Here is a 23,675-nt window from a genome sequence, read left to right as displayed (position 1 = left end):
TCGAATTTAGACTGTAATAAAATTAAAGTTGGGGGTTCTTTCAAGACTGTGGGGTCACTTCCTTACCCAGAGGGGAGGGGAGCTGCTGAAAATCTAATAATATATTAATATCGTAAAATGTCATAAATAGGGTGAAATAGGAGCAGATAAAATTTTAGTACTTTTCCCCCAGATCTAGTACTTTTTTTCTGCATAGGTTAGTCAGTGTTGCCAGGTCTCCTGATATTCCAGGAGATTTCCTGGTTTTTTAAGTTATCTCCTGGTCTACTGATTTTTCTTTAAAAAATGTTGAAAACTCCTGGTTTTGCGCATGATCCGAAAGCTCTTAGAAAATGTAGAGTTCAGAAACCAAAAGGAGTTCTTATCTGCAGATGAAATGTACTTTGCAGCAAAAGTTTCCCTATCCATGGCGATGGCATCAAGAAATCTCCCAAATTATGGACTGCAAGATTTTAAACTCAGGTGTCTTGAATTATATATTGAAGCAGTAAATCAAATTCGAAAGAGATACGGGGGCGCGGTAGTTCAGTGGTATAGCGTTCACCTCCGGTGCTTGGGGTCCCTGATTCGATCCCAGCTCGCGCCGTGTGGACTTCGTGGTGGACAAACACCGTGCTCGTGGGTTTTCTCGGGGTTCTCCCGTTTCCTCCCACTTTCTTCATTCCACCATTTCACTCATCTCTCATCATCACCGTCTCCTTTAGCATAACCGGCATAACCGTGGGACGTAAAACTTAAGATTTCATTTAATTTCATTTTTCGAAAGAGATATGAGCTCCCCCGTGGCTAAGCGGTTAGCGTACACGATTTTGGCGTGGAATAACAGGGTTCAATTCCCGGTGGGACCTTATGTGGTTCGGATTCTACGTTAATTAGTAGATCCACCTCTCACATAGCCTTGCTGTTGAAATGTACTTTGAACGCAACTCAACTCAACTCGAGAGAGAGATACGCTTCATAATACCGTCATGAAACATTTGGAGATGATTAGCCAATCAAATGAGATAAAGAAATCGGCACAATCAATTGCTCCTCTCGTAACTGACTTTCCTAATGATATAGAATAGAGTAAATTGCAACAAGTAGACACAGAATGACGGTTATTGCGAAACACAGATTTGTAAACTGAAAATGATATTTCTGTTCAAGATTTTTGGATGCTTGTCAGGAGCGTCATTTCAGTTTTTGCTTAGGGGGATTAGACCCTTTGATAAGTAAAATTTCGCACATTTCATTGATTCACTACTATTCTATTGTTAAAATCAATATAAATCTCCAATTCAGGGAGGGCAATTGCCACTCCCCGCCCTCCCTAAATGACGTCTCTGATGCTTGTTAGTAAAAAAACGTAGATAGTCTAACCAGTTATTTTTTTCCGAATTTATCCACATTCGTTGTCTTTGCTCTGCCTTCCTCAAGTGTGACTGTAAAAAAAAAAAAAAAAAAAAAAGTGTTTTCAAACGTAAATTTGATGAAAGCGAAACAGACAGACTTGATAGCCAAACTTTGCAAGGATTGCTGCACAAGAAGTCTCCCTTCTAACAACTCATGCTAGGATCCCCTGTGAATCGCTCTCTGACCAGCAGAGTCAATGTTGACATGGACGCAGTTAAAGATGATTAGCCTTTTATTGATAAGTATAATCATTGATGGGTTCACTGATTGCCTTGCAAAATAATAATAATAATAATAATTAACATCTTTAGATATTCAGTTATATCTCCTGGATTTTTCCTGGATTTTGGATAAGAATTTTCCTGATTTTTCGAAAAATTGGTTGGCAACACTGAGGTTAGTACAAAATATTTTTGGTGGGTGGTGACACTGCTTCCAGACGAAACGATGCGATTTCAATGTAAACATGTGCCCACGGGATCCGAAAATTCCGAATGCGAATTACATCAATGCATCTGTAGAAGATTTAAGTTAAAATAGTATGCGTAATAATTCTTATTTTAAGGTTTTGAGTGAGCGATAACAACACATTTACACATGCACCATTTACATTGTCACCTAATTGGACATAATTAATTTCCGTGCAGCTGTACAATACTCTGCAAAAAAGTTTGGTTTAAAGGATTCTCTGTCTACTATTGTTTTCCTGGCACATTCGTGAAATCTGCATATAGATCAATAATATACTTGCGAACTGATGTGCTGTAAAAAAAAAAAAAAAAAAAAAAAAAAAAAAAAAAAAAAAAAAAAAAAAACCTAAATCGCATCAACCTGCACTTTCTTTTCCTATTTTCTTCATCGAAACGTATTGCAAAGGTACGTCCGTACGGAGTAGGTGGGAACTGACGGGGATGTACACAAGAAGACTGGTCAATCTCTGCTAGGTTACTGTTACAAGCAAGAAATATGTCTATTCCGTGTTAGATAAGTGAGGAGCTGTTGGGTTTTTGGTTAGATTTTGTTTTCGTTCGGAACAGGAGTGAAAGATCAAATTCTATCATTTATCCTGTAGTTTTAAGTAAATGGCCACTTGATAGGTAAAGTTTGTTACCGGTAATTGTGAAGACGTTACGGAATATGATCAGTTTGGAAAACCATTTGTGCTGTACGCCGGACCACGGGAAAAGTTTTCAAAAAGTACAAAAATGCACTACATTTGTTTTAATTACGTTAGGTTACATTAGGTTTGATTCAATTCGGTTACATTCACAGCAAAGGCGTGTAAACTTTTAGAATTTGGAAGAGAGAATTAATATTTGCCTATAAATATGGCTTCCGGATGTATGACTCAAAAAATACAGTGCAAAACAAACCAACCTGTACTAGCTGACCATAGAAAAGTACCTGTTCTACTTAACCGAGCCAGCACGAGCTGAAGGTAGTACGTCCGAAGGGAACAGGCACGTCAGCGACGGAGGTCAAGCGCGTGAACTACGGTATTGAGAATTTTATTTAGGTAGTGATGTTAATTCCAGTAGCATTTGTCATGATTTCATACTAATGACACTTCACTGGTAAAGAGTACATCGTGCGTTTCACACAATTTAAACAATTGACTTTGTTATTTTTGTATAATTCTATAAGATGCAAACACGATGACACAATTTTGACACATACATGACATTTCCACACTGCCTTTCCCGCTACTAAATCATAAGAAGTGTACGGTACCTCTATGCCGAATAGTCTCTTCTGTCTCCACTTAAAGTGCCAATTACAAAATTCCACAAAAAAACATTTTCGTAACTTGAACTATTCCCCTCTCCTGACTTTCGCTCACACTTCGTCACAAACCAAAAGAAATTCTCCAATTCACCCTGTAAATTTCCAAAAATTGGTTCGGCGTTACAGCACTTAACCCCATTTCAAACCGGCATTTGGAGAAGATTAGCCGAAGAAAATACTAAATCCTACTATTAATCCCGTACTTTTAAGTAAAAAGCCACTTAATAGATAACCGTTTAAGTTATCGGTAATTCTTAAGACGTTGGAGATAATCATCTCTATGGAAATGATATAGTATATAGTCCTTTGTGTAGTGAACCTGGTCTCAAGATAGATCCAGGGAGTTAATAGATATTACTGTAATATGTCTTCTAGTTTCTCATCTTGCGCGATAAATGTAATCTGTACGGTAGATTGTAAGTAGTAGAGAAAGAAAATATATGTAGTTTAATGTTTAGCTGTAGAAACCTTGCTCATTGAAAATACCAAAACTAATCTAAGTTATCTTTTTTCGAAGAAAAAGAAAAAAAGCTAGCCCCCTTTCACTAAATATTGGCCAATCGGTATAATAGAAAAAAATAATCGGCTTAAGTTTAGAGTTGCCCCTCCAGTCTGAAGGTGCCCTTGGACTTTGCAACATACAAAAGACAGTGCTTAAAGTATTAAAAATTGTTACATTTCACTTAACGTCAGTACTCCTTGGGTTTCACAAAAATTTAAAAGGTAATCTTCATTATTTTTGCGCATCCGTTTAACCTGTTCGCCATATTCGCCATATTTTACAACTACCATGCTGCTGAAACCTTCCGCATCCGGCAAATAGTACTAACTTCCACATATCTTTCCTTGTATTAAACATAACTCTCCTGCCGAACTTACATTCCTAAACATCAAATAAAAGATTCAAATTATCATTTCTTACCTCATTCCTCCTGTAAATTTTCCTGATTTTTATAAATAGCGGAGGGGTAATTCTAAACTTAACCCAAATAATCATATATCATTATATGATCATTAGTCATCATAGTACATCTCTTTATTGATAGCATACTATCCCTTATGTGATATTTTTTGGCGTGTGCTCACTAACTACGTACTGATTTTATATCCATGCAAATTTATCTATACAAGTAGAAACTGTTGAACCGTGGCACTTGTTTCGAGCAGGGTGTTTCCTCATTTTATTTTGTTTGAGAAATGCATTACGTATTCTAAGGAAGAAATTTGGGTTGAAATATACCTTTTAATTATTTTTAATAACATTTTTATTAAAAATAATGAAGGGCTGAAGGAAATTCACATTAGTCATGATATTCCTGTGAATTCTTAACTATCTTTCCAGTTCACCATTTCTCTTCAGATGCACGCAATAAATTGGTCATATGAAAGGTTAATGTATTTCGATTCTGTTCAAGTATTGTCTTGGAAGAAGATACACGACTGACTTCAAGTTTCAACAGGCTGATGTGTTCATAATGATGAATTTCACGCGTCTCTTGCAACGTTATGTCTTTTCCAGTCTCTTTTGAAGCATTGGATGACGGTTTCCCAATCAGTTCCAGCATAAAAAATACGTTTGGTTATAATTGGTTATAGTTTGACCTTGGTTATAGTTTGGCAAAATTCGAAAAAATCGCCAACAATAACAACCCGGTCATCTAGTGGCCTCTGTAAACTAGCATGTCTCGCTAGACATTTCAGCGTCTCACCCATGCAATCGCTAACACATTTGCCGTGGCTTTTGGCAAAATAGTTCCACTCAGAAGTAAGTCGAAACTGACTCATGAAGGCATAAGTTGACAAAGTTTTTTTTTTTTTTTTTTTTTTTTTTTTATAGTCTTTATATCAAGTTGCTTACCATCTCCAAGGTAGATAACGTGTTTAATCTGAAGAAAAACATCGTTAACGTACTTCAAAATAATAACTTGGCTAGCATAAATGTAACTGTATCGTGCTTTAACATGTCACTAATACAACATAATTAAACATTTGATAACAGAAGTTACAGGATCTCTTAGGATTTTGCATTTAAAAAGATTAGAATGTTGCACAGTTGAATAGAATGTTGGTCCAGTGCTACTCTTAAACTTCATCTTGAATAATACAGGAGAAGTTTTCAGCAAAATCAACTACAATTAAGCATGATTTGTCATCCAAAGTCTCTATTGTGTGTATTTGAAGTAATCGCTCTGAGATTTGGCTATGAAGTGATACTTTGCTAATTTGTCATTTTTTCCCTACCAAAATCTCAATGAAGTCACCTGTATCTTTAATCATTGTTTCCATTCGAGTTCTGTCAGTTTGAATCCATTGTTTGTACTTATATATTCTGGATGAGCCATTTCTTTTATTGCACGAACGAGATACTCGGGTAAAATGTTTCAATAGTTTTCATGGTTGTCCATGATTTTGTAACTAATGACACAATCTGAGTCCTTTCAGCAATGATCCTTGAAGTTTCAGATTTCTGGCACAATTCATTTATTCAATCACCACAGTCTTGACAACCATAACCATTTTGAACATGAAAAATGGAAATATTCATTGGAAATTTTGGGTTTTTGTGCATAATGTGCCTAAATCTGCCCTCAGCTTAAATTGTCATAATTTTTCTTAAACATACAGAAAAAAAAAAACGAAAAGAAAAAAAAAACCCTTCTATTTTTCTTTATGTGCTAAAGAGGAAAGCCAGAGCTACTTTATATGAAAATTTGAGGTTGATGTTACGTGGGCCTTTTTCAGAAATAATCGCCAAATTTTGACATCTTTTTTTTCCCTCCTTGATGGTGAAATTCATATGCTTAACCCCACTTGAAAAGTTTATTAGTACAATGTTTTAAATGCTGTAAATTCTAAGATTGTTTTATTGAAAACCATTTTCAAATAGCTTTAATACCTCCAGAAATCTAGCGGTTTCAGTACTTTAAGTCCAAAGCGAACTTAGGTGTTTAGACCAAACCCCGAAATTTTGAATTCCTCCTAGAGCAGTCCCTTTGAGGTAGAGTTGTAAAATTTTACAGATATGTTACGTTTGAGTAGCACAGCAAATGTGCAAAATTTTAAGAAAATTTAAAACATATGAGCCACATATCAGTTTGAAATTTGGTGATTTCATATGGAATGACTTTTCTCAAATCCAGAAAGAGTACATTCCCTGAAATCCATTGAATTTTAAGGCAAACTTTTAGTCAGTGCTCATCGTACCAAGAAATATATGTTAAAGGCGTCTATTTTGTCAAAGTTCTATTGTAAAATTGCTTTCGTACGTTGAAATCATGTAAATGTTGCCCAAAATTTATATTTCCTAATTTTTTTTTTTGTAAAAAAAAGTTAAATATTTTTTTCACAATGTCCAAGGTAATTCCCAAAGGATCCATATACGAACTTGCGATACAATGTCACCAATATGGTAGCTGTCAGAATTTGTTGGCAATAATTAAACAAATATAACAGCTGACACTATATGAGCTGAAACGTAATTTTTGCATGAAACTCAAGAAATTACTTACATGGTGTAAAGGATTGACTATTTATTCATACCGGGACATGGTATGAGACACGTTAACGGAAAAAGAAGGTAGTTTTTTTTTTTGGCTTTTTTTTAACTTTAAGTGTAAATGTCTCGGAGATTGTGAATTGCTCTCAACTGATATAACGTTTTGATTGTAGATCGCTTCAAGAGCATTAAAAATGCACCAAAATCATTTCAATATCAACGATTATAAGGGTGTTGCGTAAATGTTTGCAGTGGAATATGTGATTTTTTTGATAACTTTCCCACTAACACTTCCTTACATCAGATTTGAACTGGATGTTCCAATTACTCTCGATCTTGTGTATATTCTTTGTTTAAGAGTTTATTCGTTTTCTAGAAAAGAATTCACATGGAATTAAATTTGACAAATTTCCGAGTAGAAGACACTATCTAAAAATAATGCAGTTAAGAAATTTAATTGTGCTGTGATCTCACTAAGTATATCTTTGGGCTATGGAAACTGGATGTTGAATGTTGCGTTCGAAAAAGTTCTCCATTGACTTTTATCCTTAGCCAACTGGATCCAGTTTCTATCTTGTATTCCTATTTCTGCGGGAACTGTCTTAATGTTGTTCTTCTATCTGCGCCAAGTACTTACCTATCGTCATTTTCCGATTGGACTTCCAGTTAAAACTTTGAAGGCCTTTTTATTCTACTTTAGCAACATGACCTACTCACCTCAACCTCCTAGACTTGATGACAGTTAAAATGTTTAGTAAACAGTATACATTAAGCAGTTCCTCGTTATTAAGTTTCCGCCATTCACTATTCACGTTCCTCTTGGATCCGAATGCTGGTCTCATGATATTATTCTCAAATTTTCTCAGTCTACGTTCTTCCCTCAGAGTAAGCGACTATATTTCGCAACCATATAGAACAACAGGATGATTATCATTTTATAAAGCTTCAAATTCCTGGACAGAATTAGCGCCGACAAAGATTTTGAACTAAGCTGATAAGAATTTTCTGCTTTCAGTGGATATTTAATTTCTTCGTGGATATAATTTTGGTTTGTTAATATTTATTCTAGATATTTGAAAGTATCCCCTTTGTTAAAAGTTCTGTTTGGTATTTTGAGACTTCTATAATTTGCAATTTTACGATTCCGGTGAATTTCCATGTTGTGTGTTTTCCCTGCATTTCTATAGCAATGTCGCTGCAAGCATTCATTAAGGCCTCTGCATTTTTTTCTATCATTCTCTTATAAGCTCCTATCATATTTTATTATTAGCATAAGATATGTCCTGACCAATACCATTTAGCTCTAGGCCCTGGTTGCTATCTTTGCTGTAACCAGACGAAAATAATAGGTCAGTTATTTTTCAAATTGTCAAGCTAGTAAGAAGAAAAAAATGCAAGGGCTAGATTAGACACGGTGACTGCCAATTCGAAAATTCTACACTTTAGTGTTTTTCTACTCTCTTGTAAACTTTTCTGATATGTTTGGAATATTCCACAAATCTAAATGACAAGTGGAAGGAATCTTGTTTTTGCATTATACTTGTAAGTAGTGTAAGAAATAAACTTAAGTTTAATTGTGTTGAACTTTAAGAGAAAAATACGCTTTATTTTTGTGGAACAGTTACAGATTATGCTGAAATATGGTTTTAGTCATTCGAATACAAAACGGTAAGGTTATTTTTTAAATATTGCAAGGTAGCAATGATATATCTATCCTATAGTTTGATAGCACTGAGCGTGACACAAAAAATGTCAGAGCGTTAATCTCTTTTAGAATTATTAGGAATCCTTTTCGAAATTGATATAAATCTCTTTAAAATTAACGGTAACTTATTTGTGGAAAGCTAACTATAACCCAATTTTCAAGGTAGATTATGTTATTATACCTGGGTAGAGGCTTCGCCAGGGATTTTTCTGGAAGATATTTCCGTATTTTACACTACATTCCCCTTCTTTCATACATCGTGCAGACATGGTTATGATTCTGTTTGAAAGCTCGTTTCATTCTGAAGGAAATGACTCATCAACCATGATATTCAAATAAGTTGTCTGGAGCAGTAGCTACACAAATTCAACATTTTCCTCAGAAAATGCATAACTTAAATAATAATTTTCTGTTTATAATAAAGGTTTGCTCATGCTGCACCATATACACAAGAAGAATTTAGAATGTTCCTAGTCTCCTGTTTCCTAGGTGCCATATTTCGTTCATGTGTGTGTGTTTATCACAAGATCGTTGGTAATTCCCTTTTATAAATGAAGTGTTTCTTGTGTCTTGGATTCAAATTAAAATATTAAATACAACAGACAAGAAAGTTTTGATTTGTGCATTTGTAGTCCTCATAAGATTAGATTATATTGCCCTTTTTTCAACTAATTTTTCGCCAGAATGTGTGTAATTATCCAAATGTAGTGTTGAGAAATCCTTTTTTAAGTGAACCGTTTCCGATTTCAATTAACTGACATATCGAGAAAGACATGAGAATGTACTACAAAGGCAAAGAGAACGTTGTCATATTGCTTTCTGCCCCAGATTAGAATTGAACTTCGTTACAGCCAATTATATTAATCGTGAACAAGAATCGTTATGTAAGGTCCTCAAATGTATTTTTTTTTCAGTAGTATTTTTTTTTGTGGAGATCTCGTCTTCATAAAAACATATTTTAAGGCAATTTTGAAGTTATAAAAGTGTCCTGAGAAACACGAATGAAGAAACGAATTGTGATAACATTGTTCTAAGTTTTCGGCATATATTTATTAGAGATGGGTTTATAGGGTTTTGCCAGTTTAAATACGGGTTTTACCCAAAGAGAAATTACTAGTTTCTTGGACGTGATAATTCCAACAATCGTACTGATAAGGTGTTTTTTGATGGACGGACACCGTGTACATTTGTTTTGTCGGGATTTTCCTATCTTTATCATGCCGTGATCATCATCCGTCTGAGCATCACCGTCTCCTCCTCGACATAAACGCTGAACGCTAAATTCAAAATACTAGCAGCGAATGGTGTATATTAAGTATTGAAGCTATTTCTGTTCTGTACGCTGATGATACAACTTTTATGAACGCAGCTGATAATTTGACTAACCTAGACGAGCAAGGTAGGGTTACACTGATGCAAGCGACGGAATGGTTTGGAAATAATGGTTTCCTACTTAACGAAAATAAGACTAAACAGATAACATTTACACTTGAAGATTACACTAATATTAGTATGGACAACATAAAATTTTTTGGCATTATGTTAGATAGTAAGTTAACCTTGGAACCATATATACAATATGTTTCTTGCGATCCTTAATTACAGTGCCAGATATTTATCTACGAACTGCATATTTTGCATTTTTCCATAGTATAAGGGCGTATGGTTCAATATTTTGGGTTAACAGTATTTATATTAATGATGTGTTACTATTACAAAATAAGGCTGTTAGAATAATTACTGGTATATATTTCAATGAACATTGTAAGCTACCATTCTTCAACTAAAAATAATGACTGTAATTAATCTTTACATTTATGTAGTATTGATCTACACAAAACGATGTTATTTAGATAAGATATACATACACATAATACAAAATCGAGCAAACTAATTGATACACCTTATAGTAGATTATCTAAAGTTATATTATTGCTGGCATAATATTTATGAATATGTTACCAATTTATATGCATTATTTGCCTATTGGAAAATTTAAAGCTAAGATATATAAAGGTCTAGTGGCTTTGCCTTTTTATAGTATTAATGAATTTTTTGAAGCGAAAAAATTATTTGTCCACTGGTGATATCTTTGAATATGAAATTTATCCATTGTAAAGTATGAAAGTAGCTAGTTTAGTGTTTTAAAGCATGCCATGTGCAGTCCGCAGCAAAAAACCTACAACATGACAATGTAAGTTTATTGTGAAACTACGCGTAACAGCGCAGGGAATCAACATAACGTCTAACTGGCACGAATCACGCCAGGAAGTCATCGGCGTCCTCCCCTTCACACTTATTTTGGAGCAAAAGACTGTGGTTTCACAATAAACTTTCATGCTCATGTTGCAGGTTTTTCGCTGCCGAGTGTACAATCCTTTGATGTTGTTCACTGCCTAATCATAGGCTTAATGACAATAAAAAATATTCTATTCTATTGCTGGTGTTAGCAATGCCTATGGACGTAAGAAATCTGTCGTAAGAAAGTCCATATATTTCACTTAAAAAAAAAATATTGTAACTTTCATATTTAGTGATATTAAAATTATTATAATAGCATTTTAAAGTTCTTGAAAGGAGCTACCATCATAAAATCAAAACGTGTAATAGTATTTTTTTAATTACTGGAATATTCATACTCAAATACTAAAAAAAAAAATGAAATGAGCCTTTTCTCTATTTGCTGATAGTATATCGAAAAACATATATCAGTATGAGTATAGCAGCGAATTTTCTGACTTTTGGAATTATTTCCCTTGAGTATGGAGGAAAAATAATGTTTCTGTCCCCGCTCTATAAGTTCTATTGGATTAAAGATGATCCTGTGGATTCTGACACCTGTCATAATGACGTCATTCTCTTAAATATGTTATTGGATTCTTTAGAAGTTTTGTGAGCAATACTTTGCAAATACTGTGAATAGTATACGTATTCCAACAAGTTTCGTTTGTGTTTTTTTTATTTCTAGTTCGACTCACCAGAAGTCTTATTTTCCTGTACTATTGAAGCTGACTAAAAAACTTTATCATACAAGGTGTCCACATAAAACCTCCGTGATTACAAATATTAATTACATGGAAACTATTAGTGCCAGAGAATAACGGTTTGCGGCGTCTTGAAGAACAACTCAAACAGTTTTGGTTTATTTATACATTTCTATGTGGGCCCCGTTAGTAGCTCTAGGAATGTCCAATCGATTTCCAATCTCCCGCCATATATTGTGTAGCATCTCCGGTGTGATCGAGTTTGTGGATTCTTCAATTTTGAATTTTCTGACGAAGAGCATGAATATTACAGGTGGGGCGTAGACTCTATCTTAAACAGGGAGCCCGCGGTGGCTCAGTGGTAGAGCGTTCATCTCTGGTGCATAGGGTCCCTGGTTCAAACCCTGCTCCCGCCAAGTGAACTTTGTGGTGGACAAACACCATATGCGTGGGTTTTCTCGGGGTTTTCCCGTACTCTCCCACTTTCTTCATTCCACTATTTCGTTCATTTCCCATCACCACCGTCTCCTTTAGCCTAACCGGCATAACCGTGGGACGTAAAAGTCAAAGATTTCATTTCATTTTTTCTATCTTAAACATAGCCCCATAGGAAGATATCTATAGATCTTGATCTATATATATCTATAGAACTTGAGATCGCAATGGCCAAGGAGTGGGTCCATCACGTGCAATCCATCGCTGTGGAAACGTTTGTTCTAAAACCCTACGAAAAATTAAACACCAGTGGGGTGGGGCACCATCCTTTTGGAATATAACATTTGGTTGCAAAGGGAGTAGCTGTGAAAAAGCAGTGTTCAAGCATGTCCAAAGAAACTGAACCAGTTATTCTGTGCTCCATGAAGAAAAATGGTCCGATAATTCTGTCACATCTCAAAGCACAAATTCACTTTCTCGCTATCTATGACATATTCACGAACAACGTATGGGGGTTCGGAACCTCAAATGCGCACATTGTGACAATTCATCCTTTGTGATGTGTTGAAGGTTGCTTCACCACTGAAAATCACCCTCCCGAAGTAATCGGGAGCATCCTTCCAGAGTCTTCACTGCAAACCTGGTTCGATTTGGTAGGTCATCGGGCTGTAGCGCCAGAATGATTTGCACCTTATGTGCATACAAACGCAGTCTTTTTTGGAGCACCTTACGCACGGTTGAACTTGGGATGTTCAGCTCGCGTGATGCTCTGCGAACTTACTTTGTTCGGCTTCTGAAGAAGGCCTACCTGAACTTATCCACAGTTTCCTCAGACGTTCGTGCTTTGCCAGAGCCAGGCTGTCAGTTGACACTCCCGTGGCTAAAAACTTCTCAAACCATGTTTTAATGGTCTTGACGTCTGGTGGGTGTCTTTCGTAGTTTCGTCTGAAGTTCCTTTGCATGATATTTGGTGATTCAACCTCAGCCAACCACACCACACACCACGCTCTCTCTTGTACTGTTGTCATCTTTGTTCCTGAACACCTGCAACAAATAAAAATTCATATAAACTTTATTACTGAACATTTGCAACAAAAAGAACAATTAACAATCAACAACTAAAAAGTGTTTGAGTTGCTTTTTAGATCCCGCAAACCGCTGTTCTCTGGCAATAATTTCAATAATTTCCATGCAATTAATATTTGTAAGCAGGGAGTCCTTACATCCTAGATATGTTTTGATTTTTTTGTTCCTTTTCTCTTCCGTAAAGGAAGTTAATCTTCATTTTCCATCTTCGTGTTTATATTTTATCTTTTGCACATGTAAGAAAAAAGATCTCTTTCTAAAAATTTTACGTAACCATGTGAAATTAAAATGAATGGTTAATTTCAGCCATCCTGGTTTTTACTTCACTTCCATAATTCAAGAAAATGGAATAACATTAGCACTGCAAGCTTCAACTTAAATTGAGCAAAATTTCGGAAAACTACTGAAATATGTGATAACATTCTTGAATTACAAGTTTTAAAGTATTTTTTCTTTGAATGGCTTAAATACTGATCTTTAAAGTTTTGGGGCTTTTCCTTAGCCTGTTAATTACAGCGCCGTAATTTCTTTTCGATGCAGTCAAAAGTAGAAAACGTAGCTGGGTTCTTAAGTTTTTCCTATTGTACATTAACATAGACACCTATTTTTCTTTTATTAGTACTTAAATATGAAACTGGCGAAGATGATTAGTGCGTGAAATACAGTACTGCCATTTGGTTTACATAATTATTAGTTAATAAGAGAGTTTGTAATTGTTTCTCTACTTGTTGTAGCCACTAAAATCTATATATATCGTAAACGTGAAACTTACGTGCTCTCATGCGTTTTATTCTTCACAAATATGTACTTTTACCAAGCTTTGGTAAAAGATTTCACGCAAGCAGTACTTTGAGAAAAAAAAAATGAAAGTCAGCCAAATCGTAATCCAGCTTGATGTATCTGATACATAAAATTATTTGTTTTACCTATAGAACTATGTAAGTAATTAAAATGATAGTTTCTAGCTATTGAGAAACAAGGTTGTGGCCCTCGTAATAATGTTTTATTTAATTGAGTTCATTAGTTTTCTTAATCACATCATGAGCCGAAGACAGTTTTATATTTAGTACTAGATAATAATATTTACTGTGAACTAGTTCCCACTTTGATATTCAAGTCATATTATAATTAGTTTTTTTTTTCATTCTTAGTATTCCCTTCGTTGCGAAACGTTATGTGGATGGTTTGTTAATTCAAATTTTCTGTTTTCAGATCCTTCTGAGTTGAAGAGTCTTCAAAGAAACAAGGAGTGACTCGCTGTTTGGAGAATTTGAGTTCGAAAGTCATGTTCAAATGTAAATAACTAGTGGAAACTACTTTGCGTACTAATATAATATATATATATATATTTACGTTACGATGGGAGACGAAAATAAAACAGAATGTGAGGTATCTTCTACAGAATGTGAAATTTTTACCAAAGCTGAAAACTACGAGTGTGATATTAAAGAGGAACCGCCTGAACCAACGGATATAGTGTTTGTAGAAATTAAACCATCAAATTTACAACTCGTCGCTGAAGGCAATCCGGAAGTTAGTGACACTGTAACCTGCGATTCGACTTCCAACTCAAAACTTAAAATAAACGAACACGAGTCTTGTGCTATTGATACTTATTCAGAATCATGTGAGTCATCAAATAACAGAACAGGATATAATTTGGTTGGCGAAGCTGGGGCTGACGTTCAAAGGTATTTTGCAAATTTTATATTATTTCTAGACTCCATAAAGACTCATTTCTTAGTAGTTTACATCAACGCAATACATAATTTGCGTTTTAATTTGGAATATAGGCATCATAGTTATAATTAATTTTGGCGTGTTTTGCCTAGGAACTTTTGCGAAGGCTGGAACGGATTGTGGCTGATAGTGTTGTCGCTTTTCTAAGAAAAATATCTAAAAAAAGAAAAAAGAAAAAGCTGTTTCTAGAAAATTTCTGTACTGGCTATTTGAGTAAGGATGTGTATTCGGTTGGCAAGTAAGTTCATTTGGTTTTCCATAACAAGTCTCATGGCGCTTGCTTAATATAATTTAAGACGAAATATTTTATTAATTTGTATTTTTATACTTGCCGAATCAGTGTGTAAATTAAAATAAGCTCGTCCAACCGGGCGCTGTTTTGTGTAGTTAATTTACTGCTCAAGAGAGAAGAAAAGAATTAGATTTTTAAACGTAACGTTTATAGTATTAGGAAGCTGAAAAAGTATTAAAGAATTTTTATGGTAGAGAAATTACTATAATAGATCAAACATATCTACTATCATGTGATAAGTACCCAGCCTTGAAAGATTGTAATGGACGAACAGCTGATGCTGCAAAAAATTAAGAAAGATAAGAGATTATGAGAGAAGCAATATGAATTCTGAGTATTAACATCTAAGAGTTAACCTATGTTATAAATTAAAGGATATATTATGTTACAGTCTATTGGAAAATCGAGTGATTCATTCCAACCACTAGTATCCTTAGACCAACCGAAAGCAGTATTTAGATGAAAGTGTCTAGAAGTACAAAACTGACACATATGTGTTACATCAGACGCAAGTTTATTGTGTGTGTTGACCTTGCCAAACTATGGGAGGAACTGATTTATCCATAGTATTTATGTTTAATTTACATGTACAGAGTGGACCATTGGTTTTAATACGCTCTTGTAAGTTTTCAATTAATATGCAAAAAATTGTAAAGTTTAGTACCATGACAATATGGACACTGAGATATTGTTTACCATACTCTGCGATACAACCAGATTAGCACTCTTCCCAACCTATCATAAAGTTATACGTTTTCAAAGGGTACTACATCAAGCTATTACATATTTCAAACGAAACGTACAGTATCACTTGTTATTTAGTGTTGTAAACTAGGAACAATACAGTATCACAAACATACAATGTATTGACCTCTAGTCATAATAACGCAAGTGAAACGGATGGATCAGTGCACATCTAAAGTAATGTAATATCTAACACTATGAACATGATATGATTTCGAATGAAGAGGAACAATATAACAAGAGATTGAAAATTCGAAATTCATAAAGATTTTATTTGAAAAGAAAACTGCTTAGTTGAGTACCGGATCCAATCACAGAGATAGTTTTGAATATAGGTAAAGAACTTAATTCTGATTATTGCAATTTGTTATCTCAAACCTTTCTGGAGTTATCGTAAACACTGGTAAAGTTTTCAAAACTGCTTGATATTATGTAATTCTGAGAACTGTAATTACACCTACGGAAAACTAATATCGCACTATTATAAAAGGAAAAGAAAGAAGCATTCATTTTAAAAGGTTTTCTAAGATACACTATTTCAAGCAAAACAGAGATTTTTACCATTTTTGCATATCTCCGGAACTGTTTGCAATATCAAATTGTTGTAAGCGGCATTATTATCTTTATGTCTATCCATAACCATCTACGTAATTGAATGTGATACTTATGTAAGGACGTTGTTGAAGTAAAATCTTTCGAAGAAACTCAAATTTTCAGTTCCTTTTAGCTTTGTTCCTAATTGTTTCAAGTATGTAATATAATAACCGTTGTATTCGGCATCAAGTACTTTGGATATGCATTTCCTCGTCCGTCTCAATACGTTATAACTGTTCTGGAAATCTCCAAGATTTTGTTCCTTTTCTGTGTTCCTGATACTGTAGCTTGTTAGTTTGCATAGTCTGTTTTATTGTTTGGTATGTAGATTTCAATTTTCAAATAATCAAACGTATTGCGATTGGAAAAAATATAATCTCCTTGGTTGGCAACACTGTTAATCTAGTTGTATTGTAAAGTACGTCCTCCGGTTGATATTTCCATGGTTCGAAATTTCATCATTTTATACTAGATTAAATGTTATATGGGCGTATCAAGATAAATGGTTTATCCTGTATTTTAGTCATTGCAGGTTTTAATTCATAAAGATGAATCAATGAAAGTTGAAATACGTTAAAAATGTAGAGAATATTAAAAAATTATGAAGTTACTTGAGAGATTGGAAACATTGTGAAAATGAAACTGATTAATTAACACAAGAACCGAACGAATTTTTCGGCCAGCGCAATACAAGTAATATATCTTTTCTTTCTTCTTGCTTGTTTCAACGTTTTCTATTATTGTATACTTCTTGAAATACAGCGTTCATTCCTTGTTATTGTCTCAACATATTTTAGCCTATTCTCTAACGTAAGAACTATAGTTTCTTTTCGTATTATTGTCGTTTTCTTAATTTTGATGATGTAATTTTACTCCTCTCGCTCTAAGGTGCGTTGTTAGCCGAAGTGTATAAAGTGGCATTACACATTTACTATTACTCTGTTCAATTGTTCACGAATATTTGAAAATTAGAAATAATATAAATATATTTTAGCTGTCGTGTTGGTGGTTAGTCTAATTACGTAAGTAAAGAATCTCCTCGTTTATGTTTGCGATATTTTTGGAGACGCATGAAATATTTATTGTACTGTATCTGTGACTCCTTGATGCTTTCAATAGGAATTAGTTTGTGGTATGACATCTTCGGTGCTTCGGCAGACCATTACATGATGGATGTATTCTGGAACCCGTTTGGAGTTTAATGTGTTATTTAACGAAATTTGGGAATGCGTCCCCTTGTGAGAGAATTGAATGCTTTACGATTATTCGGATTCCACCTTAAACTGTAAGTCTACGTGTTATAAGCCTGAAGTGATGAAAATAGGATTCTAAACCTCAACAAACAATAACATTAGGATTAGGAGAGCGTCCTGTACTATTTGGGTTAACTTAATTTGCGCTGCTTTGATTTTAGTTTATACGTAGGTATGATTTACTCCATATCGTTACAATAATGAAATTGGAACTCCTTACAAACTTTAAAGTTTTGGTCTCCATTCGTATATATGTATTATGACTTCAAGTTATTCCAATGTCTAAACTTGTCTTACAAAAATGTTTCGTATAAATTTTGTCGGAAGTTTCGCTTGTTCGAAATATATTTTACTTCGTTTTAATATATATATATATATATATATATATATATATATATATATATAAATTGAAATTGATTCTGTGCTGTGTGTTTGAGGTGAAAGTGAATTAGTGTACCACAAGAATGGAACAGGTAGTATAGTGGAATTATAGTATATTGCATTGACTATATTGCTTGTTATGAGGAGAATTATCTGTCACAAGGAGAATTGCCTGTCACATGGAGACCTTACCCAAATGGTCATGACGCTTTATTCAGATGAGACAGATTGTAATGAAATTGAAGAAAATGATACTAACGCATAATGTAATTGACCAATATTAAGAATAAAAGAAACAATTACTTATAAGTCAGATACACAAGTATATTACTAAAAGAAAGAAACAAACACTAACTACAAAATACGTGAATTACTAATAGATGATTTAACTTGTCATACAATACCATAGATTAGTTATACTTCTTTCTAAGTTTATACTTAATGTCCTGACGACCGCTACTCAGAGACTTCATATTGAAGCTCTGAACGAAGAGAATCCGAACTTCTGAGTTAACGTTGAAGGCTGTGAATGTGAATGCGAAGTGAAGTAGTGATGATTTTTGTAAGATTTCTAGAGTTTATATACTCATTTCCATACTTTCATTTTCTATTTCGGATTTTAGAAAATAGGATTGTTTATTTTCCCTTGTGAAAGTCTTCCGTGTTTATAATATTTGTTTTTAACTTTCACTATTTTTACCAGGATGTTTTTCAATACATTGTTTAAAATATTTCATTTTTACTTGTTTATTGTTTGGTTTCTCCGGAAGATTAAGAAAATACTTCAGTTTTTAATATCACAAAATAAAAGAATGTCTTATTCCTCGGCTCAAAAAAGTCTTTTCGTCATCTGTTCCTTTGAACCAGTGACGTAGTTAATTTTAATATAAAAAAACACTAACACACATAAAAAGTACTAATAGGTGTGGTCACTTTGGGGAAATTGCACTGATACACAAAGGGAATCCATATGAAAGTCCAGAGAGACGGCAAAGTGGAATGATTGGAAGAAGTGCCGACCGCATACCATTCAGGAGTGTACACCAAATGGAACTGGAACAACTGAAAGCAGGATGGCTGCATCTTCGGGTTTCTGCAGGTACTGGAACAACTGGAAACAGGACAGCTGCATCTTTTTGTTTGGGTTTCTGCAGGTACTGGAACAACTGGAAGCAGGACAGCTGCATCTTTCTTTGGGTTTCTGCAGGAACTGGAACAACTGGAAGCAGGATTGCTGCATCTTTCTTTGGGCTTCTGCAGGAATTGGAACAACTGGAAGCAGGACTGCTGCATCTCGTCCTTAGATTCTGCAGAAAACTGGAACTGCTGGTAGTTCTACAGGCTGCATCGTCTTTCTTGGATTCTGCATCAAACTGGAACAGCTGGGAGTATTGCTGGAAATTGCATATGGAAAGGTAGGAAGGTGGTGTCCCACAGGAAGGTGGTGTCTCCGTTGGTAGGTGGGATCTGGAGAATAAACTGGCATCTTGAAGTGACATCTTCGGGACCTCGAAGCAGGTGCATATTGAAAAGAAAATGAGTGCATTAGTTTTAGAGTTATGAGTTTTGGAGAAAAAAATCTTTTTTTTTTACTAGTCGGACTGGAATTAGGTTGATACGAACGTATGAAAAAAAAAAACCTTTTTTTTTTTTGAACAGCAAAGTATGGTAAAGCCTGCGATAAGCAAAAGCATTTGTATGTCATATTGGTTAAAACCGTTCTTTCTATAAAATAGTAGGTAATAGAAAAAAGAAAAAAAACATAGCAAGTGTGTTTGTTTATTTATGGTTAATGACCCAGAAAGGAAGGAAGAACACACCAACCGTTATGAAATGAAATGTCTGATACGAATAGCTATAGCCGAATAAGAACACAGTCCAAGAAGAAAGGTTTCACAGTGTCTGATAAGAGAATTAATGCAGCCATCCATCGCAATGCAAACCCAGAGCAAACCATTGCCATGCGTCGTCAAAAGGGGCAAAAGAAGCAACCGGCTCCACAACGCAGTCAAGACGTCGTTGCCAAGGTCCGCCGGTTTTTGACCCAAGAGAATCTACCCACCCAACGTGACAGCGAGGCGTGTTGGACGGTCAACTGCAACTGTATACCGAATCATATGCGACAATTTGGGACTCAGAAGTGCACACAAGCGGCGGGTCCATGTTCTGAAGCCAACGCACATCGCAGAACGGCGGGTGGCATGTAAAAGGCTGTATGAAGGTTACCTGGCAGGTGACAAATGGCGTTGTGATCACCTTAGATGAAGCATGGGTCTGTTTGACAGGATCCCAGCAGATGCGTCCAATTTACTACCGCCGTAGTAATGGAACCGATCATGCAAAGTGGGTTCGCTCCTGCAAGGAGAGTTTTCCAAAGGGATTTATGGTAGTGACGAGTTTCTGTACGTAGGAAAGCTTCCGATACACCGGGTGTTATCAAATGTCAAGGTGAATGCAGCGTATTATATCGAGCATGTACTGGAATCCATCTATCGCCAACATGCCCCAGCTTTGTATGGCAATGACACTGACAAAGTGTTCATCCACTAGGACAAGGCCAGCAGCCATATTGCCAAACGAACGGTGGCCTTCATGACCCGTATGGAACAGGAGACAGGTGTAAAGGCTATCCCATTTCGAGACATCTGCGTTAAGTCACCAGATGCATCCCTTATGGACTTCTGTGCTTTCGGCCTCCTCAAACGGAACATCAATAAGCGTCGTCCGACCACACTTGGTGGCCTTTGGAAAGTGTGCAAGGAGGAGTGGGTGAAATTTGATCTGGCAGTGCTCAATAGAGGTCTTCTTCAGTGGAAACTAAGGTGTCGTGCAATCGTTCACCAACGGGCTCTCACATCGAACATGATCGCTGGTGGAAACGGGGTTTTACACTCTAGAGCACGGGTCTGTACTTCACTACCATAAGGCTGAAACAGCCTTCTGTAGCACTTCGATTGTCCTACTCCACGGCAAATCATTCGTGTATGAAGTTTGGTTGAAACAACTCGATGACTTTCGAAGTTAAGGTGGAACATGCTTACACACCTACCTACACATACAAACATCATTATATATAGACAGATATTGTAGCAACGGCTTGAGCTTTTCCCCTGCTAGGAAATAAAGAACTGAGTAGAATAATTAGCGAGGAGGAAGATATTGGACTCTCCTACGTAATTCGCTATCCTTTATAGTTCATTCGGTTCCATTTTTTTGAATGCAGTAACTTTGGGCAAGATTTGTGCAAGGTAATTAGTTATTGCATTTAATATCCTCCATGTTATTAAATTATCCATTATTCGTTCATTTTCGGTTAGTCTCATTAAATAAAAACCTGAAGAGAAAGTGCCCTTCTGCCTACAAAATTGTATTTTTTCTTTTATATGTTATTTTTCTACCCAATGAAACCGTTATTATTATTATTATTTTACAATTTGTTTTTGATTTCAGAGATGATAATACTCATATAAACCACTAAACGTTTTATTCGATAAGCACGTATGTCGTATATAGTATTTAAATGACAAGATATATTACTTTCACAACGTAAGTATTCCTAAATTAGGTATACGCCTGAAGACAGAAAATATAGCATATATAGAAAATTATCCGAGTTTCATCCTGAAAGTTTATATGAGAAAGAACCAGTGTGAGAATTAAGAATTTTCCCCATTAGGGGATCACTTATATACGTACTCAGCCACAAAAGAGAAAAAATGTTTGTATGGTTCTCCGTCAAATTCAGTGCGGTCACACATCATAAAAGAAGTAGCATTGACACGCAAGATCCTGCGTACTTGAAAGTACGTCATTATTCTTTAAGTAACAAATTTTCATTGCATATTTATACGACCATTATTTACGATTTTGAAACATCGAAATCTGCCCATTTTTCTTAGATACAACATTTGGTATTTTGCTGTCGAATTCATTTTATAGACCGAAAATTTTGTATATAAAAATAACATTCACGAAAGTAGGCTGTTACAGTTACCAATCATTACTAATCGACCGTTATCTATTTTTAGTTCTTTGCTTTGGTCAGAACTTTTTTTAAATTTTACGTAGAATGCGTAATATTAAAAAAAAATCTAGCGTGAATTCATCTGACCTACGATAAAACCAAAAGCAGTTTAAAGGAGAAGCATTTCATTTGTGGCTACCATTCATACAATAATTTATGTATGTAAATATGTTGATATTGTGACTTTTGTACAACTCATGATAATGTAATATTAATTGTAAACTTGTTAATTTTTTCAGGACAGATATTCAATCTTGCCATGAGTGTGGCGTGATGTTCACTGAGAAATCCGCATTTAAGAAACATTCATTAACTCATAAAGTTAAAACACAACACTCATGTCCGGACTGCAAAAAGACATTTCCTAATAAATCAACTTTAAAAAAGCACTCCGTAATACATTCGGGTGAGAGGCCACATGTATGCCATTATTGTGGTTGGGCATTTAGACATAAAACGTCTTTGACGAAGCATACTTTACTACATACAGGAGAGAAACCATATTCATGTAGGGAGTGTGGAAAAACATTCGCTAGAAGTTCAGCATTGAAGCAACACACATTAGTACACACAGGGCAGAAGCCACATTCATGCAAAGAGTGTGGCAAAATATTTACTCAAAAGGGTAATATGAGGTTGCATTCATTGTTGCATAAGAATGAAAGATCGTTTTGCTGCCATGTGTGTGGAAAGGGATTCACTCATAAGTATGGTTTGAGGAAACACGTTTTAGCGCATACAAGTGATGAAGGGCGCTCATGTCAGCAGTGTGGGAAAACATTCACTCTAAAATCAAGTCTAAAGCAACATTTGTTATCACATACAGGGGAAAGACCACATTCTTGTCAGCATTGTGGTAAGACATTCACTCGCAAATCAATTTTGAAAAATCACACATTAAATCATACAGGTGAAAGACTTAATTCTTAAGTAGTTTGTGGGAAGGAAATCACTGAAAAATGCAGCATGAGGTAACACGCATTAGATTGTACATCCGTACGAAATTTCTGGTAAAACTTTTATTCTAAAATATAAAAAGTACAATGTTTCTAGCATATACAGGTGTACGATCATATTCATGGGAGAAACTGTGGAAAATCTTTCTGCTAAACAGGTGATTATTAGACATAAATCAATATTTAAATCTGAAACTATACATTGATTAAAATGTACTGATCCGTCTTCCGATGTCATCGTCTTGGGTTAATAAACATCTATATATAGCAAGTCTTACCTATCACAGATACATTACATCTTTTATTGTAGATTTTATCCTCACAATTAGTTCCCTATAGTAATAGTTTTAGAGGTCCTTCGTTGCTAAGGGGTTAGTGTAGCGTGCGTTTAGCGTAGGAGACCCTGGTTCGATTCCCGGCGGAAGGCCATGTTCGGATTCCACGTTAAGCTGTAGGTCCACGTCTCATACAACCTCGCTGCTGAAAGGGACCATAAACTCAAAATCAACTCAACTCAAATAGAGTTTTAGTATTTTACCAATGTAGAAAAAATGCACAAAGTTTCTTGCTTATTTCTGCTAGAGGTTTAACTTACTGGACTTTGTATTGTGGTTTTGTAATTTAGCTTTTCTGGACGTAAGAGATTGACGTAAACTTGATCCTGCACGGTGATCTTTGCAACGGACAACTGAAAAAATGAAATGAAATTTTTGAGTTTTACGTCCCACGTTTATGCCGGTTAGGTTAAAGGAGACGGTGATGATGAGAGATGAATGAAATTATGGAATGAAAGAAGTGGGAGGAA

The 23,675-nt window shown here is 35.2% G+C and overlaps 1 protein-coding gene and 1 long non-coding RNA gene across 3 annotated transcripts; both read left to right on the top strand.

The window, feature by feature from the left end:
• Positions 1-1,800: 1,800 nt before the first annotated feature.
• LOC145683269 (uncharacterized) lies at positions 1,801-23,160 on the top strand. Of its 2 annotated transcripts, none has more exons than XM_081754638.1 (3): positions 1,801-1,934; positions 14,099-14,577; positions 22,154-23,160. In XM_081754638.1, exons 2-3 carry the CDS (start codon positions 14,246-14,248, stop codon positions 22,842-22,844), a joined length of 1,023 nt encoding a protein of 340 aa, XP_081610764.1. In that variant the 5' UTR covers positions 1,801-1,934; positions 14,099-14,245; the 3' UTR covers positions 22,845-23,160. The 2 variants fall into 2 exon arrangements, with proteins under 2 accessions (XP_081610764.1, XP_081610771.1); XM_081754645.1 differs by lacking the exon at positions 1,801-1,934 and adding an exon at positions 1,941-2,271.
• Positions 17,920-19,534, top strand: LOC145683287 (uncharacterized). The gene is made up of 2 exons (XR_014130999.1): positions 17,920-18,989; positions 19,045-19,534. It is a non-coding gene; the product is annotated as an uncharacterized LOC145683287 (long non-coding RNA).
• Positions 23,161-23,675: the final 515 nt, after the last annotated feature.

The sequence above is a fragment of the Thermobia domestica genome, chromosome 1, assembly GCF_964235325.1.
Source record: "Thermobia domestica chromosome 1, izTheDome1.hap1.1, whole genome shotgun sequence".
Taxonomy (NCBI): domain Eukaryota; kingdom Metazoa; phylum Arthropoda; class Insecta; order Zygentoma; family Lepismatidae; genus Thermobia; species Thermobia domestica.
This window is presented reverse-complemented; position numbering and strand designations above follow the sequence as displayed.

Bases quoted from the DNA above. Each gene is read 5' to 3' on its own strand.
- LOC145683269 (XM_081754638.1), top strand. From the start codon at position 14,246: ATGGGAGACGAAAATAAAACAGAATGTGAGGTATCTTCTACAGAATGT. The intron at 14,578-22,153 runs GTATTTTGCAAA...TAATTTTTTCAG, and splicing joins GCTGGGGCTGACGTTCAAAG to GACAGATATTCAATCTTGCC.